This window comes from Netta rufina (genome assembly GCF_964035555.1).
Source record: "Netta rufina genome assembly, chromosome: 5".
Lineage (NCBI taxonomy): Eukaryota > Metazoa > Chordata > Aves > Anseriformes > Anatidae > Netta > Netta rufina.
The window spans coordinates 31,883,510-31,900,274 of record NC_140128.1 but is presented as its reverse complement, the minus strand read 5'-3'; the positions used below and the strand labels follow the sequence as shown (position 1 = coordinate 31,900,274).

Sequence of the window (16,765 nt, the reverse complement as noted above, 5' to 3'; positions counted from 1 at the left end):
TACCTCAAAAGATTAATACCTGTTTTCTAGTAGCAGTCTGTGCTGAAGGTAGCCGTGTTTTTCCTTGCTTTATAACTGCATGACTGAGGAGAAGATTGGGCTTACTGTGTGCAAGTAAGCCAATGATTTTCAGCTGTGGCCCACGGATTTCTCTAAACTATGGCTGATCAGCCTGCAAAAATTAACATAACCTGTTGACTTATATTTTTCATGCGTGGACAGAGAGGTTTGGGGAGTCTACTACTTCACTAGAGAATTTTAGGGGATTGCAAATGAAAAACAAAATAGGAAACGATAGCAGTCAAGCTTACTAGTTGAGGAAGAGAGATACAGAAGTGTTGTTTTCTAATCTCAGATTTCTGATTATATTCTTTCTGTGTTGGTAGTGTGTACTTTCTAGGTCTGCACAGCAGCTGCTGACCTGAAGGAAAAACATTGGTAATATCTAATTTTATGTATTTTTTAACCAGGTTGGAAGCTCAATAGCTTCCCAAGACAACCGGTCTTGTGTGCGACCCCAAGTGATTCGGCTCGTGTCTTGTGAAGAGGGGATTTTCTCTCAGGAACTGGAACCATCTGAAAGCGAGGAGTGTGTAATCTACCCTGAGCAAGACGAAATCCATCCCACAGACCCTAGCAGGTCAAAAATAAAAATAAGCTCTCTGCTATGCATGGCTTAGATATTTCTGGTTTAGTTTGCTTGCAGCTTGTGTGGTAACTTGGATGAGTCGACTTGATTGATGCCAGGCATATTTAGTTGAGAGTTTTATGCCAGCCTGATGCTAAAGGAAGGTGAAACTACAAGGGCACCATTAAAATAATCTTTCCTCTGAGGAAACTGCACATTAACAGCCTCCTCCAGTATTTTGTTGAATAAACGATTTGGGAGCAGCCTTTTGCTTTCTCCCTCCTCTGGGTTGAAATAAACAAGAGAAAATTTGGAAGCTGGAAAAGCACCCAACAGTGATGTATGCATGGCAGTGAAATGTCTGCCCAAGACAAAAGACAGGATGCTATTATTTGGGACAATTCCAAACCTAATTGGGCAAGAATTTAACAAATGTGGTATGTGATGTTGCTGTTGTGAGAAATATAATGGGTTGCATGAGTTAGAATTTACAAGGACACTGTAGACGGTGGAGACCTTTCTTCTTCCTCTGCTATTTCTTCTGTTTTAGTTTTACCTTACTGAATTTTCTGTTTTATTCTATGCTAATTTTTTTCCTTCCTCAATCATATTTTTCCCTTTGCTTCTTAACCTGATGCTAATAACTGTTCAATTTCCTCTGTCTCCTCCTTCTCTGTTAAAAAGAGTGGATTGATAGATAGCTTTAGACAGGCTTCTATAAAACAGTGCACACCAAGAGTTTGCAGTTGGAACTGCAAGCTTATTCCCAGTTTCTCTTAATTTACATTTTAATCTGTATTATTATAGCATTATGGACAGACCCATGTACTGTTCCAACATGTAAGAAAGGGAGGCATTCTGGTGATGTTGGATACAGACTGGAAGTATCTTGAAGTTTGCTCATTTTTGCAAGCTGTACTTGCCATGCAGTTCCATTGAGTGAATTCTGCATCCTCAGGCATCAGGCAAAAAGAACAGTGTTTGTGTCTTGACAAAATAAAACTAGAGAATTCACAAAAGAAATCAGGAACCCTGTCCTGCAACACTATATTTTTTGATACTCATCAGTGAATTAGTCTTGCTCAAATCCGGGATCTTCACTGTTTTGCAGCAGTGAAATGGCTCAAAGAAGCAGGTTGTAAACATGGAAAAAATACTGCATTTGGGCTCAAATCTGTGGCAAATTGGAGTTTGCATCGTGTGGGTATAGGCCTGATTTTAGTCCTTTTTTAATTGAGTAGACCACTTTGTTTGTTCTTCAGCTGTGCTGGAAATCAAGCCAGGCAGTGCAGTGCTGGTGCCTTGTAGTCATGGGAAATTAACAACACCCAGGAAGTCAGACAGTCCCCTTGAGACTTCACTGTCCAAGCTTAATGAAATGCAAAAAATGTACTGTATAATGATAAAAGAAATCAACTTATTTTTCTCTTTAAAGTCTTACTTTTGTAATCAAAGGTGTTATTAACACAGGTAAGGCCTTATTAGACTATGCTCCTTTACATGTAAAACAAATTTCTTCTAGCACTGTATCTTTCCTGTCTCTCTTGTAGTGAGTACCAGGTAAAAGCATTGCCTCATGGGAAGCTAAATAGAAATTATCAGACCAATGGATGCCCAGACAAACACAGTCCTGATAGTGCCTGCTCTGTAGATTACAGCAGCAGTCGTCTGTCCAGCCCAGACCATCCAAATGAAGGTAAGATGCAAAGATATTATAGTTTATATCTGATGCGGATCACTGCAGGAACTTGATAGGGCTATGCTGTCCACGTTCATTGTTTATGCTCCTGATCTGTAGTAGCTGACCCTCTTCATGAGGTACTAGCTAGTCTTGCTAGCATTGCTGTAAAGATTAAGGCTTATCTGAGCAGGCACTTCAGTGAAGCCACTGCAGAAGCAGGAATTGGTTGAACTGTACTTTCCTTGCAAACCTTTTACTTTGTTCTGCCCTCCTAGCTAGGGAGGCAGATTTTATATTGATTTAATATTGGTTATCCCATAGGCTGTGCTGTTGGGGGATAATTAGATAATTACACTTAATGCTGACTGACTAGAGCTGTAACATTTTAGGTTTAAGTTGTTTAATTTAGCATCTTTGCTGAATATCTTTTTAAATGTGACTGAGGTCACTGTGATCATGCTGTTACAGTTTTTGTTTGTGCTTTGTTTTTGTTTTTACCTTTTTCCAGATTCTGAAAGCACTGAGCCCCTAAGTGTGGATGGCATCTCAGACCTGGAGGGAGAAGAAGGAGAGGAGGATGTGGGTACCAGCATTCCAGAAGGAGAAATTCCTCAGATACCTGATCAGGAAAAGTTCCTTAAGCAGCATTTTGGGACCCTGGGCAGCACTGATGGAAAAGGTACAGCTCTCTGCTTACTGGGGGAACTTTCTCTGAGAGGAATTTCTGCTGGGTATAAATGTATAAAGAGGAGGAAATAGGGAATTAGTGTAGAGATGCTTGAAGATTAGAAACAGCTGATAAGTCTGTTGGTTTGTGTGTAAGTTTGTGTGAATCAGATTAGAGTCTATGTTGGTTTTGGTTAGTTATTGTCCCTGGAATCCTGAAAAGCCTTTCTCTTGTTCTAGCACCAGTTTTTTCTGTTGTATTTGAATGTATTGACTCTGTGTGTGTGTCCCCATAGGTGACATGTAGTGGCCTCTAGTGGTATGTTAAGGCAAAACAAATGCCACAAAAGAAAAGGCTGAAATGCTGGGTGGAGGGAGAGAATAAGAAGAGACATCAGAGTGGCAAAGGAGCTGGCTAGTCTTTATCGACCAGCTCCAGAACAAAGCGTATCTTGCTAGAATTGATAATGGTTGCACATAGCAATATCTTTTTTTGTTTTCCTCCTTTGATTGGTTTGTTTTCTGCTTGATGTCAATGCCTCACAGTCTTACAGGCAGGATAGGACACAAAGGGAAGAGAAAAAGGAAGAGGCATACCCTTAGGGAGATTAGCAATGTAAGGCAGAGTAATCTAAGAAGAACAGAAAAGGCAATGAAATTACTTAATTCTTTGTCGTTTTAGCTCAAAATTTCCCCTTGGATATGAGGAGGACACATTCAATAGTCTCTGTGAACAGAAAATGAATGCCAGAATGTTTGTTTGTTCTGTAACTAAATTGCTCCTTTTTTCTCTCCGCTTTAACCAAAATTTTTAGGTGGTTCTTGTAGGAGTCTGGAAAGAACTGAAAACCTCAGCATTTCCTCTCGCTTTCTTTCCCAGTCCCCGGCTCTCAGGTATGGCTCTGTTTGTTCTGAGTGTGTCTGTCTGTCTACTTTTACTAGTGTGAGGTCTTGTGCTAGGCCCTGGGCCAAAATAGCAAGCAGGCTTCTGCACCCAGCAGGTTGGTTGCAGACCCTTGTGGTTCGGACAGGCCATCCTGTGACACTTGAGCTGATCTGCTTCTTCCTAAAGCAACACTGTTATTTTGTTATTTTTCCTCTTTTGAAAATGTGATTAACTGTTTTGTAATTAATGCCTTGATTGATTAAGCTGAAGGAATCATGGTTGTTTAACTTACTCTTCACTATTTATATTCTGTTTATTCTTTTGCATTTCATTCAGCTTGGACAATGAAAATAGGCTTGTAAACTTTTCCTTTGTTTTACAGTCCTTTCTTACCGAGCCTCATTTCTTGGTCCCATGCCTTCACAGGGTGCCCTGGTGTCTCAGACAAAGCGCCATGGGAATATTATTATATTATTCTTCCAAAAAATCCTCAATCCCAAAGCACCTCAAAAAGCCTTTCCAAGCTGTTTCCCATGGTGTTTAAAAAAAAAAAAAAAAAAAAAGAGAAAGAGAAGAAGAAAAGGGTGGTGACTGTGTAAATATTCTAGTTGATTTGGGTACATAAATATTTAAAACAAATTCTCCTGTATTATTCCAAAATGACAACCTGAAATCTTGTCTCAAATTAATTTAATTTTATTGTATAGAATAGTGCAGATTTAGGTACCTCTGTGGTTCACCAGCTATGTCTAGACTGTGTTAAGAAAATTTTTTTGATTGCTGTATTCACATGCAGTTGTTGCTGCTGTCAGGAGTGCCTCTTATAAGGTCTATGTAGCATTGGGACCTCACGTTTGGGAAGAAAGCCAGTGGTTAGTTATTGTGCAAGCTTCTGGAGACTTGCAATGGTGAGTGAAGGAAGTTGCTGGCAACTCTAGAGGTGTAATAAGAAAAATAGTTTTAGGTTATGAAAACTTGTGGACTTTTAATCTGTTTGACCGTCAAACACCTCAGATTGAAAGTTGCCTCATTTCTGAGGTAAGCCCACTATGATTGTCTGAAGGGAAGAGGAGGAGGCAATAAAGCTTTTCTCTCGAAGATACTGACCAGCTTTCGTAGTAATTATACTTTGATAAGGTTGTGAAAGTGTAATTAGTTTCTCTTCGGGTATCTTAGAATGTAAAAGGTTTTGTTAGTAAGGTGAGCTGAGAGAAGAGACATGATCTGACCTTACCCAGTCTTCCCTCTGCCCGGAACTTTTCCTGTTCTTTTGCCTTTACCTTTTGCAAAGTCCCTTCCTGAAGCAGTGACCCAGTGCTATTTGTGATTGGGTAGTTTAAGGTGGAATGCATGAAGACCAATGCCTCCAGGGATAGGTAGAACAAACTGGTAACAGCCTAGGGTGATTTTGACTTGAAAAATCCATATAGGAAAGGAAAGGGCTCTTTATCACGCAGAAACTGGCTAAATGCACGTGCTTGTTTGTCCAGGGCAATATACTCGTTTTAATTAAGATTTCTTTATTGCATTCTCTAGACGTTTGTCACTCTCTTCATCGAATCTGATATTGGATTCAAAGCCCATTGCACCTCCAACCCAGACCAATGGATTTACTCCAGACCTGTTGAAAAATGGCAGCAGCCATCCTGGTGATGCTTTGGAGAACAACCACCTCCTGGAGAGTATAAATTCACACCGGGCTGCTTATGTCCAGAAAAAACGCAAATCAACTTCGGAGGCTGGCAGGGCTGGTATGGCTCCTGGACGGGTTATTGCATCCTTTCCAGAAGGCCCTGTGAATGCAGTGATGAGAAAGGCACAGTCAGTTCACGATCTTGTTCATGAGGGTAAGGAGACGGATTGAATGATAGTATAAACTCAGAAATGAAATGGGGAGCCTTGAGTTTGAGTAGAGATTTAAATTAAGCTAACGTCTTTCTGTGTTCTGAGCTGTGGGCTTTACATCTCTTTTAATTCTTAGCCCATCAAGGGAAAATATTTTCAATTTGCAATACAGATGCTGGTCTCCTATTTATCAGTTTCTGATATTTGTCTGGCACCTGCGGGAGGAGAAATTCCAAAGGTGAAAAGGACTGCAAAGAAATCCTCTCTTGCCATGGGTAGGTGCTCCAGGTCAAGAGTGAAGCTCCCCAGCATGGGGAGGGAGAAAGAGGGAAGGAGAGTGTAGTAAGAGGGAGCTTACTGTATCCATGCACTCTGTGTGAAAGAACTCCAGTTTTGAAAAAATCAACTCATGAGCCATAAATAAGCACTATGTTTGTTTTAAAAAAATACACCTTGTCACCGCAACACCGTGCTTTAAGAACTGGTCTCTCATCAGGTAAGCTGCAGTCTGTTAGCAGTATGAGGGATGGGGGAAAAAAGAAAGCTGTTGAGGCTTGGTAATATTAACCTGAAGTAGTGGTTTTGAACATCTCTTCCCTGGGCTGAGCTGAGTCACATAAGCTGAAGCAACCCTGTTACTTTCCAATTTTGGAATTCACTGCAGGCCCTTTTCTATTTTTGGTATGTTTGTCTGTTTAATTTTCACAGATAAGGGTCCTGGAGTGATATCTTCTGCCAAGCAGCGTCCTCAGACTCTGATGGTGGTTGAGAAGGATACCAGACCTAACAATTGCAGGGTATTATCAGCCAGTCTGTTGAAGATGGATGGATCTGGTGCTCTGCTGGCCAAAGATGTCCGGACTGCAAAACCAAAGTCCTACATGAACCCCACAACCAGCTTTCGGGCTAAGATGTCAAGGAGCGTATCTGTAGGGGAAAATCTGTACCTTGGTTACTCCACTGAAATGTCGACTGATGGGAGGACAAGTCCTCCGGTGCCAGAGAAGACACAGCTCAGTCCCACAACAGATGCTGAGAAGATTAAGTTACCAGCGAAAGAAAATGTTCCAGTGAAGCCAGCGCTTCAGCCAGTTGTAAACTGTTCATCTCCCAAGTCCTTTCACAGCAAGTTGGCATCATCAAACCGAGCACACCTGATTCTTGACATTCCTAAGCCATTGCCTGATAGACCCACACTGGCCTCCTTCTCACCCACTACCAAAACCAAAACCCTGCTTGAGCCACAGTCTCCGCAGTCACCTGCAGGGGCCTGTAAAAAGAAACCCTCTTTTCCTGAGGTCCGAACCTCCAAAAGGGAGAATCAAACCGCTGGGTCTCTGGTTCCTGGTAGAGAGAACTCAGCAGGACTCGTTAAGGAGAGCCCAATGGAGAGTCCAGTCTCAAGGACAGGTTGCCAGGATGAGCCAGGGGTCACAAACCTAAAACTGAGGGAGTTTTCAGAGGTCCGGCACCTGAAGTCTCCTGAAAGCACGCTGCCCAGGTGCAGGGAGAGGATCACCGGCATCGGCTGTGTGCTAGACAACCAACCCGGACTTTGCCCACTAGACCCCATCAGGCCGAGGTCTCCTACATCTGTAACTGCCTCGGCACAGGTCTCAGGTGTGCATGGATACCCATCTCTTATCTTCCCCCTTCTGTCTCCTGTCTTTGTGAACCGCTTCACGATCCCATCACATTTCTTTACGTCCAGCTTCTGGCCTGTCTCGTCCTGTCTGCACCTGTCTCGTTCCATAAGCCATCCCCTCAATGGTGAGACACTTCTTCAGCCTGACATCTTTTTCTGAGTCTTTAATTTCCATTTTCTATGGGTCTTATGTCTCAAGTTAGATTTTAGCTGAATCTAAGATATGAGGAGGTAGACCTCCTTGAACAATTGCACCTCGTGGTTCTAACCTTTTTTGGTCAGTCTTGAAAACTGACATGTTGTGAATTTCCCTCAGTGCATGTAAATTATATCACCTTTGCCTCTCCAACCAGCAGATGAAGGTGCAGGTCAGTATGTATCAGCTGGACCTACTGAGATAATAAGTGACAGTGAAGTTAGTCCAGGCGGCTTGGTCCTCACTTGGTTAACATGTGCAAATGTGCAGGGCCCAGGGTGGTTTACGTGCAGTTTTGCTATGTGAGATAAGGCTTGGCCAAGGCAAGTTCCTTGCTCTAACCACCTGTGAGAGCGAGAAAATGTGTGCTGCTATCATTTTGAGGACATCTGCAAGCTAGGCATGCAGTGCACATGCAGGCCTAGGCCTTTGGGTATGAGCATCAAGAACAAGGATTAGTTTTTGAATTATCTCTAATTTGGAGAAAAAGGTACTATCTGGGGAACTATTTTACCAGCTGAAAGAGCTCTTGGATCTGTTACAGGCTCTGGTTTAATGTATATCAATCATATGAAAGCTAGTAGGTAACTTCAAACTGAAGCAAAAATCCTACCCTCCAAGGCTGTGGTCTCCAGAGGTTTTTCTTTTTTGTCACAACCTGAAAGGAAATGTGACTTCCCAAATTATTCAGCTGAGTTGTGCAATATGAAACTGGATGTTAACCACTGTTCTGATACATTATACATTCAGGGGACCAGGCAGTGCACAGTTTTGTAATCCCTTTTGCTATGTTGTTATTATTCGTGTCTGAGAAGGAATACCTCTGTTATCCTTTGATCAATTACCTTCTGTAGTGTCAGGCTGTCCCACCATTCATTGCAATGGTGAAGTACAATATTAATGCACCTAAGCATTGCGGAGAGACATTCTGGGTTTGCTGCAGTTTTTCTTTCTGCATTTCTAGAGGGATCAAATGCCCAAGATTGAAGCACTGGTATGCAAAACAGGAGATGTTATTTTTTGTCTGAGGGACCTACTGTTACTACATCAAAGGGTAATTGCTCTTTTGAACAGTGATTGTGTCTGAAACTTCCAAATCCTAACCTCTGCAGAGGTGAGGTTTCTTCCAACAGAGGTGCAGCCTGGAGCTGTGGAATCATCTCCACAGCCAGGCAATAACAGTCCATTTGTTTGTACTTTTTATGCTGAGTTTTCTCTTCTAGACTTGGGAATCGAGTGAGATATCACATGATTTTTGGTCAGTTAATAGGAACCTCTGTTTGCAGAGTTAGCACAGATAGTGCAGAGAAACAGCAAGTCTGTATACATACATATATATAAGCAGCTGCCAGTACACAATATTCCCTGACAGGATATTTCAGTATCATTATTTAGTGAGTTAGTATGGTTTAGCACAGTTGATCGACAAAATTTTTTACCTGTCAGTGGATAGTTGTCAGCCTTTACCTTCTTGGAGACCACTTTTCCCAAATTTGTAGTGGTAAATGCTGGAAAAGCTGTTTAGATCAGAGCTGGCTATTGCTGTGTCTTCTGTGGATCATAATGTGGCAGTGTAGACTAGGACTGCAGGGCTGACAGTCAGAGACCTGTTCTGCTTCCGACTTGCTCTGGGACTTTTGGATTCCACTTAATTTTTCTGTCCTTTTTTCCTGCTTGTATAACATCTACTGTTAAGGAGAGTTAATTGTTTTTATTGAAGCATTTTGAAATCTACAGTTAAAACGCTGAAGATGTGCTGAATACTGTTGCTGTGTTTAATATTCCCTGCTGCTTTCTGAAGAGCTGTGCTCTGCACACCCAAGAGGCAGGAAACGTCTGTTACTCAAGCATTGATATTATATTTGTGACCTTTCTCCAGACTGGCATCTCACAGAACTGGAGACCAGCATGAAAGAATGAGTAGAGGAGAAATCCAGCAACAATAATGAGAAGAAAGAACTGGGTTAAAAAAAAGGGGGAGGGGGAAGGGGGGAGAGAAGGGGGCAAAAATCTTGGATTGAACAGAAACCCACTGTGCTCTACCAGGTTGGGTGATTCAGGAATGAAGAATGTAGATGGAAGGGTTTGCTCGTGTCCCTTTTTGTTTTTTCAAGTGTATTTATGTATACATAAATGGATGTTCTTCTAGCAGTGCTTATTTATACATCTTTTAGATGTATTCATAAAACTAGCTAAGGTTCCCTGCAGCCTATTCAAAGATGACCTTCATGGAAGTGCAGAAATAACTGTGCTAGTGTGACAAAGTTCAGTTTTTAGGTTAACTAAAGGAAGTCAAATGCCCTTTGTCCAGGCCTTTGTAAATTGAAGATAACTGCAGCTTGTGTGTGTCTGTCAATGTCTTTGTTTATGATTTATGTCTAACTCATGGAAGTGTTTATTTTATGAAAGCATTGCAGGCCTTTGGCTCTGATGCTTTGGAATTAGTGTCCAGTGAGCACTGTAAGAAAGCTGTGTTGCTTGCTTTTATTTTCAGGTTATGAAAATGGTGTACCAGTATCCTGGGGTGTTCAGCAATGCAATACTGTTATGACTGGGTTTGTTAGTCAGCACTCCTTTGGACCTTAGTCCTCACTAGAGAACACTGCTATAATTCAGTATAATCCTTCATCCTCACAGTTCTTCATTGTATGCTGTGCAAAACAATACGTGAAGAAGAGTGTGTAAGTTTCTGACTAGGTGGAGGCCAAATTAGAGGCACCTCAGATCAGTCCATATTGTCACTGGAAGGCTTCTTTCAAACTTGAATTTAACTATAAATGAGAATAACATGGGTGATTTTTGACTATCCTTGATCATAACAACATTGTATGATCCAACAGAAACCATTATTGACTTTGTAGAGGCTAAACATTAGAAAAACAGGAATGTTTGAAACAGGAAGCATCTCTAGTTAATACGAAGGAAAGTTCACATAGAACTTTATCCAATAAGCATCTCTAGCTAATATGAACCAATATAGAACTGCATCCAATGATTGACTCAAACCATCCCTAGAAATTGAATGAGAAGTGTGTGCACGTGATCTTTTGAATATGTGTTAAGAAACGTTTTCTTACCCAGCTGTGAGATCTCAGATATTGGAGTGTCTGTGCCTTAGTGTGGGCTTTTATTTTTTCCTCCCCTTCAGAATCGTGCATCAGCGTAGAGCAGTGTGAGCATGTGGTATCAGAGCTCCAGGACAGCATGCGCAAAGCCATTCATCTTTACCGCATGGTGAGTGACCTCAGACACAGGCTCTATTTTAGCAGGTTGACTGTACAGTCCACAAGCACTGAATATGTGTGCTTGCATGCTCAAAGTATTCTCTTGACTGTGTGTTCAGTGGCAGAAGCTGCCTGGTTTACTTCTCTGCACCTAAGCTTGAGCTGGGAGGCAGGAACTCCTGATTTCCAACCGCCGCATTTTCCAATGGCTTGCTACAGTATTCTGAGCAAATCAATTAACTTTACAGATTGTTCTTCCTATTTGTAAGCTGAAGATAACAGTACGCTCCTTTTCAAAGGGGTATTAGGGAATTAGTTAATATTTATACCACGCTTCAGAGATATAGAATGTTGTATGAACTTTAAATTTTATTATCACCTTCTGTTCTCTGTCTTTGATGCCTGGGAAAAGTATTAGCAAATTATCGTGGGAATCCAGCTGTGAGAAGGAACATGCATCCACTTGCCTGTCCCCCTTACTGCTAGACCATCGTTACATGTAGAGTATTACAACGGATCTTGTTTTCTTTGCTTTGCACTGATCTGTCAAGTTGTACGAAGTGTGAGATTTCCACAGTGAGCTTCTGCCATGTGTTCTTCTGCAGCTACAGTCACAGTGCTTGCATTAGCTCTGTGACCTCTGCATTCCTGTGACCAGCTGCATCTGGCAGACAGAAAGAAGAGGCTGTGGCCCTGTGCTGTAACTGGGAAACAGTACCTGTTTAGGCCCAGCATAAAGGGGTCACTACCCAAAAATATACTTTCCACCTCTGTCATATTGGAGTAATGCCTCTGTTGCTTGTAAGACTAGCTGTATTGGATGCATACATATATGACTAAATTGGCAGTCTCAAATGTTGAAGAAAAGGACAGTTACATGGTCTGTTAATCTTCTTCATTGCTTCACTACTGTAAAGGGCTGAAACTGGTTACTTTGTGCTCTATCCAAAACCCGATGCATTCTTTTTTCTTTTCTTTTGCCTCTTTATTTTCAGGTGTTAAATGATACGGAGTCTTCTACTGACAAAGATAAAATAGCAGGCCTCCTGACAGAAGCATTCTCCTTAATGAAGAAAGAATTGGATTCCCTGAAGGATGAGGAAGAGCTTCCAAAGGTTGCAGAGGTACTGGCACAGTCTCAAGATACCACTAGGCCACTAAATGATGGATCTGGTGCCAATCTACCAAGTCCCAAGAGTCTGGGAGATGAGCAGACACTAGCTTTGCTGGAACAGTACTCAGAGCTATTGCTACAAGCTGTGGAACGACGGATGGACAAAAAACTTTAAAAGCAGTGTCTTTCAGGTGCTTGTGAATACACAGAAATAATCCCAAGAGAAGGACCACAGAGAGATCTTCAGACTGATGCGATCATCGTGCTGGTCTAGAGCTGGTGGGGTGACCTTTAGAAATTGATTTCCTCAGGCCCCTACAACTGACTTGCTCTAATTCTTAGCAATGTGCTGGCCACAATTTTAATATTTTTTTTCCCCAATTGTCTTCAAATTCCTGTCTCTAAACAAAGTTTTGAAAGAGGAGTTTGGAGAAATTGCCTGGAAATTTCTCCATAGCCAGGAGATCAGGATGTTTGGCACCTAAAGAAACAAAGAAAATCCCGTTTATCCAAGCAATTCTGAACTGCTGACTAAATACAAAGGAGTTCCAGTGAAGCCACTCCCTTCTTCTCCAAGGCTTCAGGAGAATCAAGAAGCAGACTTTTTATGGGTTTATTTATTAATTTATTATTTTCTGACTGTTACTCTATGTCACATTTGTGACTATTACCTTTATTCTTTAACAAAAAATGTCAATCCCTTACCATATCCCAGCGAGACACAATCTCTGTATTATAAATCCCCAACAGGGAGACAGGCTGGAGTGTCTGTGCAATTAATGAACTGTTTCTGCTTAGATCTTGTCTTTCTGTTCTTTCTTTTCCTGCCATAGCTTGTTACCTAGAGTAATCTTACTGTTGTCTTGACTACTCTGCTTTTCTCTTGTTTCACAAGACAGTCCCCATACTGTGTTGTTATCTGTGTTCACCTCCAGGGGGTAAGACTTTGCAACCCTTAGACCAAGCTTTGGAGTTTGCTTAATGAAGTCATTAGTGATATTTTTAATCTGGAATTTGACATTATGTTGATATTCATGTACTGCAGCCTTTTTTTCCTGACGACATTTTAAAAAGATTTAAATACAAATATGAAAGTTTGTTTCAGCCAGCTTTCACGATTAGGAATTGGATATCAACTTTGATATTACCATGACTGGGAAATTTGGGGTTATGATTTATTTGCTGAGAAGTGACATTGAAAACCTGGTTTCCATATCATACAGCATAACTCTGGATTTGAGAGATCTTCAGTGCAACTGCTCATTCATATCATTTGTTGATTTCACTGTCTTGATGGAAAAATGTTTTCTTGCTTGACAGGAAAACGGTACTTACATCCCAAGAAAACTGGGATTCTCTTTCCTTTTGTAAATCTATTTCTCCTACCTGCAGAAAATGGTTTCCCTAGAACTTTGAACTAAGATATTTTTGAATGTGTTTTCTACCATTCCCCTACCTCCTCCCCCAGACTCTTTTCATTAATTTCTTGACTGAAATAGAAAATCTTCTTTGCATTTGTGTGTGCAATTCTCTTGTCACCCCGTGGAGCTTCTCTAAACCTATGCTGACCTGTGTTTGTTATGGCTTAAAAATGTCCAGTGATACTTTACTAGTCAATGATAAGCTAAGAAAAACAAACAAACAAACAAACAAAAAAAATATTAAAACCAATAAAAACTCTTCAGCACCTTCCCCCTTATTCCCACTCCTTTTCACAACAGAGGCAGATGCACAAAACGCTTTATTTCTTCCTCCATCTTCAGACTTTTATTTATTTTAAGGCAGAGTAGTGTAATCCCATTTTATAAAACTAATGCAAGAAGAAGCTTCCAAGTGGGTGAGAGAATGCCAGCATCTGGAAGTCACTAAAGGTAGCCAGTCACTTTGTTCCATAGGTTAAGGGCCCAAAGCAATCTTCTTTTGTTTTACTGTCCTGGTTGGCATCTTTTTGAAATCCTGTGGCTCTCTGAAATGCACTCTGTTGTCTTGCTTTGTTTTATGTCCTTTCTGTGACTGGGGATCTGCATTGCAGCCTTTTTCTACTGGGACAGCCAGACTGGTGACCTATTTCTTCAATATATTCTAGGGATGAATTATCTGCAGTTCTTGCTCTCCCGCTGACAGGTTTTCTGGCTGATCACCACTGCTGAATGTTTCAGGACATGGCAGCATGGCAAGCACTTTCAGGGCTTTCCAGCTTTTTCTGCCTGTAACGTAGATCTGCTTCATCAAATGTTTCAGGTGTCTTTGCTAACCTTTCCTTCCATGGGCTTGTACTGAAACTTTAAAAGTGTTGTCTTCTAGTCCTGTCCCAGCATTGCGCTCTTCTGAATCAGTTGTGCAAGAGAGGTTTGTAAAGACAAGTTGAAAAGTAGACGAAATTTCTGGCAGTTTCCTCAAGTGAAAAGTTGTGCTGGAGATGCTGTGAGTGGAATGGTGGCAGTTGTGGGTCTGTGACAGAGTTAGTGTGGGCCAAGCTTGCTTTTAAGGTGATTAGTTCCTCCACTTTCAGACTGTGAACATGTATGTCCTAGTATGCAAGAAATTTCTTGCTGTACTGGGGCCACAAGACACTCAGGTAAAATAGCAGTCCCTTCAACCCAGGTATCTTTTGGTACTGGAGATAATGGTTTGAGGGTCCTTTATATTACTTCCTTGTGCAATTTTATTCCATTTTATTATTTCAACTACGACGTAGTGACAAAAAGGGTCAGGGAGAGCCAGAGGCTGGAATGAAATTCACATCGAGGCACAGAGCAACAGCCAGTGAAGCTGGCATAGAGTTCCAAAACAAAGCTCCTTGGAAATGAGACGTGGAGCAAATTTGATTTTTAGGCTGATCAAAGTGGGTTTTGTTTCCTGGAGTGGATTTTGCTTGGGGGTCATGGCTGCATGCAGGAAACCAGAGGTAAATTATTCAGAATGATGATAAAAGAGTTGGGCAAGTAGATCAGCTGGAGGATGATTGTATAGTTTAAATTAGAATAGTATGTGTAGGACATTCAGGAAAACAAAGTAGAAGTAGAGAGTCTTGGCCTGAGGAACATCATTTGGCCAATAACCATGAAAGACATAGTACAGAAAGGCTTCAGGAAAGTAGATTTAGGACTGAGGTGGTGATCAGTAATTGAAGAATGAATTGAAAGATGTTTTTTTAAAGATGCCCTATTGGGCCTCTTGTTTCTTTGCTTGCTGTCCTCTAAGTGACTGCATATTAAAAGGCAAAATTGTCAGCTGCTTGCCCAAGGTTTGGCAGTTAAGAACTGGGTAGTGGAAGTCCTGTAAAGGAGATGCTAGTGCCACAAGTTTGTTGCTTAGAGGCGTGACAAGATAGTGCTGCTGTTTGAGACAGATGCAACTGACTCTTCCCTGGTAACTTCCTATTGCTGGCAGTAGGAAATATCCCTAAAAATTCTAGTTTACAGCAAAAAGAGAGCATAAATGTGTTACATTTTGTTGCACCTTGTGAGTATGGTTCACTACAGGCTGTCCATTAGGCCAAGTAGAGAAAAAGTGAGTGAGTGGTAGTTGCCTGGGAAGTGAAAAGGCTTATGGGAGGAGGTAATAAACTTGAGTCTATCCCTTTTACTGCTTTGGAATCCCTCTTACTGGTTTGTGTGGGTGTTAGCACAGGTACAACCAGGCACCTGTATTAAACCAAGTTATTTGTTTAACATAGTCTATAAAAAAAGAAAAAAAAAGAATTTAGATCTACCCATTCTCCCTTATACCCAACGTTCCTGGTCAAAATGAGAACAGTGCTGTGTTCTTCCCAGCCCCATCTTGATTGTAAATAGTGTCACTTTGCCTGCGGGACCCCTTGCTTTGTTCTTAGGCCCTCCGAAGTGGTGCAGGAGGAAGAGCAGCAAACTCAGTGTCATTCCTGCCGTGGGTCGCTGAGGCCTTCCTCCTTTCCCTTAGTAGCACCCAGGTGATGTGCGATGTTGGTGCGTTTCCTCCACCTCCTCTCTCAGGTTGTCTTCTCCTTTCTGTCAGCTCTCCCAGGTGATGGTTGGGGTAGGCTTTAGAGCATCCTCGCCAAAATCCCCCATTTTGGAGAATTCATCACACCTCAGAGAACTGGGGTGTTTCCCTACAGGAGTAGAAACATACAAACTTAATTTTTTTAAAGAAAGGATATGTATATAATTATATATAAGGAAAAAATACAGGTATTTAAACACCATTGGTAAAATTCATGCATGTATATGGTGTCATCTCCCCCCTTCCCTGTCCCCAGATGTGCAACATCCAGGATACTAAATGATGAAAACCTCAAGAAAATAATAGAAGCAGGTCTTTTGTGGCCCCTGAGCGAGCAGGCTGTCCTGTGGGGTAAGACAAGCACGCCCCGTGTTTCAGGCTGAGGGGTGTAGAGAACAGCGGGCACTGGGCTCTGTGTTCGTGCGGGTGACCTGCTGTACCGAGGGATGGGAAATGCGCGGGGCAGCAACTTTAGGAATAAGCCATGTCCACCCTGCATGTCTTGTGTATGCCCCAGGCACCGGACAGCTCTACCTGTGGTCTTCAACACTACCCTTCTCCTTCAGTGAACAACAGCCCAACCCTCTTGCTTTATTTATAAATGTGTTTTTATACTTTTGCCTCCAAGTAAAATAATCCTTTAAAATGTCTTTTTTTTTTTTTTTAATTTGAAAAAAAAAATAAAAAGTTGTTCGGTTTTTCTTTTTGTTTTTCTTTATTTTTATTTTTTTTTGCACTGTGAGGCTTTCCCCCCCCCTCCCCCCCCGTTGCGGGAGCTGTTTTTAACTCTGTATTCCTTTGTACTCCGTGTCTTAAACCGTTTCAATAAAAACGTGAGCATTTGGTACAGCCGTTCCTCAACGGGCAGCACCTCCGGACTCTTTTTTTTTTTTTTT

General features: G+C 41.5%; 1 protein-coding gene across 2 annotated transcripts in view; it reads left to right on the top strand.

Moving 5' to 3' along the window:
- The window catches only part of MAPKBP1 (mitogen-activated protein kinase binding protein 1), a 96,677-nt gene extending 80,010 nt beyond the window's left edge, over positions 1-16,667 (top strand). For both annotated transcript variants that reach the window (XM_084287734.1, XM_084287735.1), the window contains exons 24-31: positions 471-640; positions 2,179-2,324; positions 2,818-2,988; positions 3,791-3,869; positions 5,398-5,708; positions 6,415-7,326; positions 10,696-10,781; positions 11,767-16,667. In XM_084287734.1, coding sequence (XP_084143860.1) covers positions 471-640; positions 2,179-2,324; positions 2,818-2,988; positions 3,791-3,869; positions 5,398-5,708; positions 6,415-7,326; positions 10,696-10,781; positions 11,767-12,060 — 2,169 coding nt within the window. In that variant the 3' untranslated portion in view covers positions 12,061-16,667. The remainder of the gene's footprint in view (positions 1-470; positions 641-2,178; positions 2,325-2,817; positions 2,989-3,790; positions 3,870-5,397; positions 5,709-6,414; positions 7,327-10,695; positions 10,782-11,766) is intronic.
- Positions 16,668-16,765: the final 98 nt, after the last annotated feature.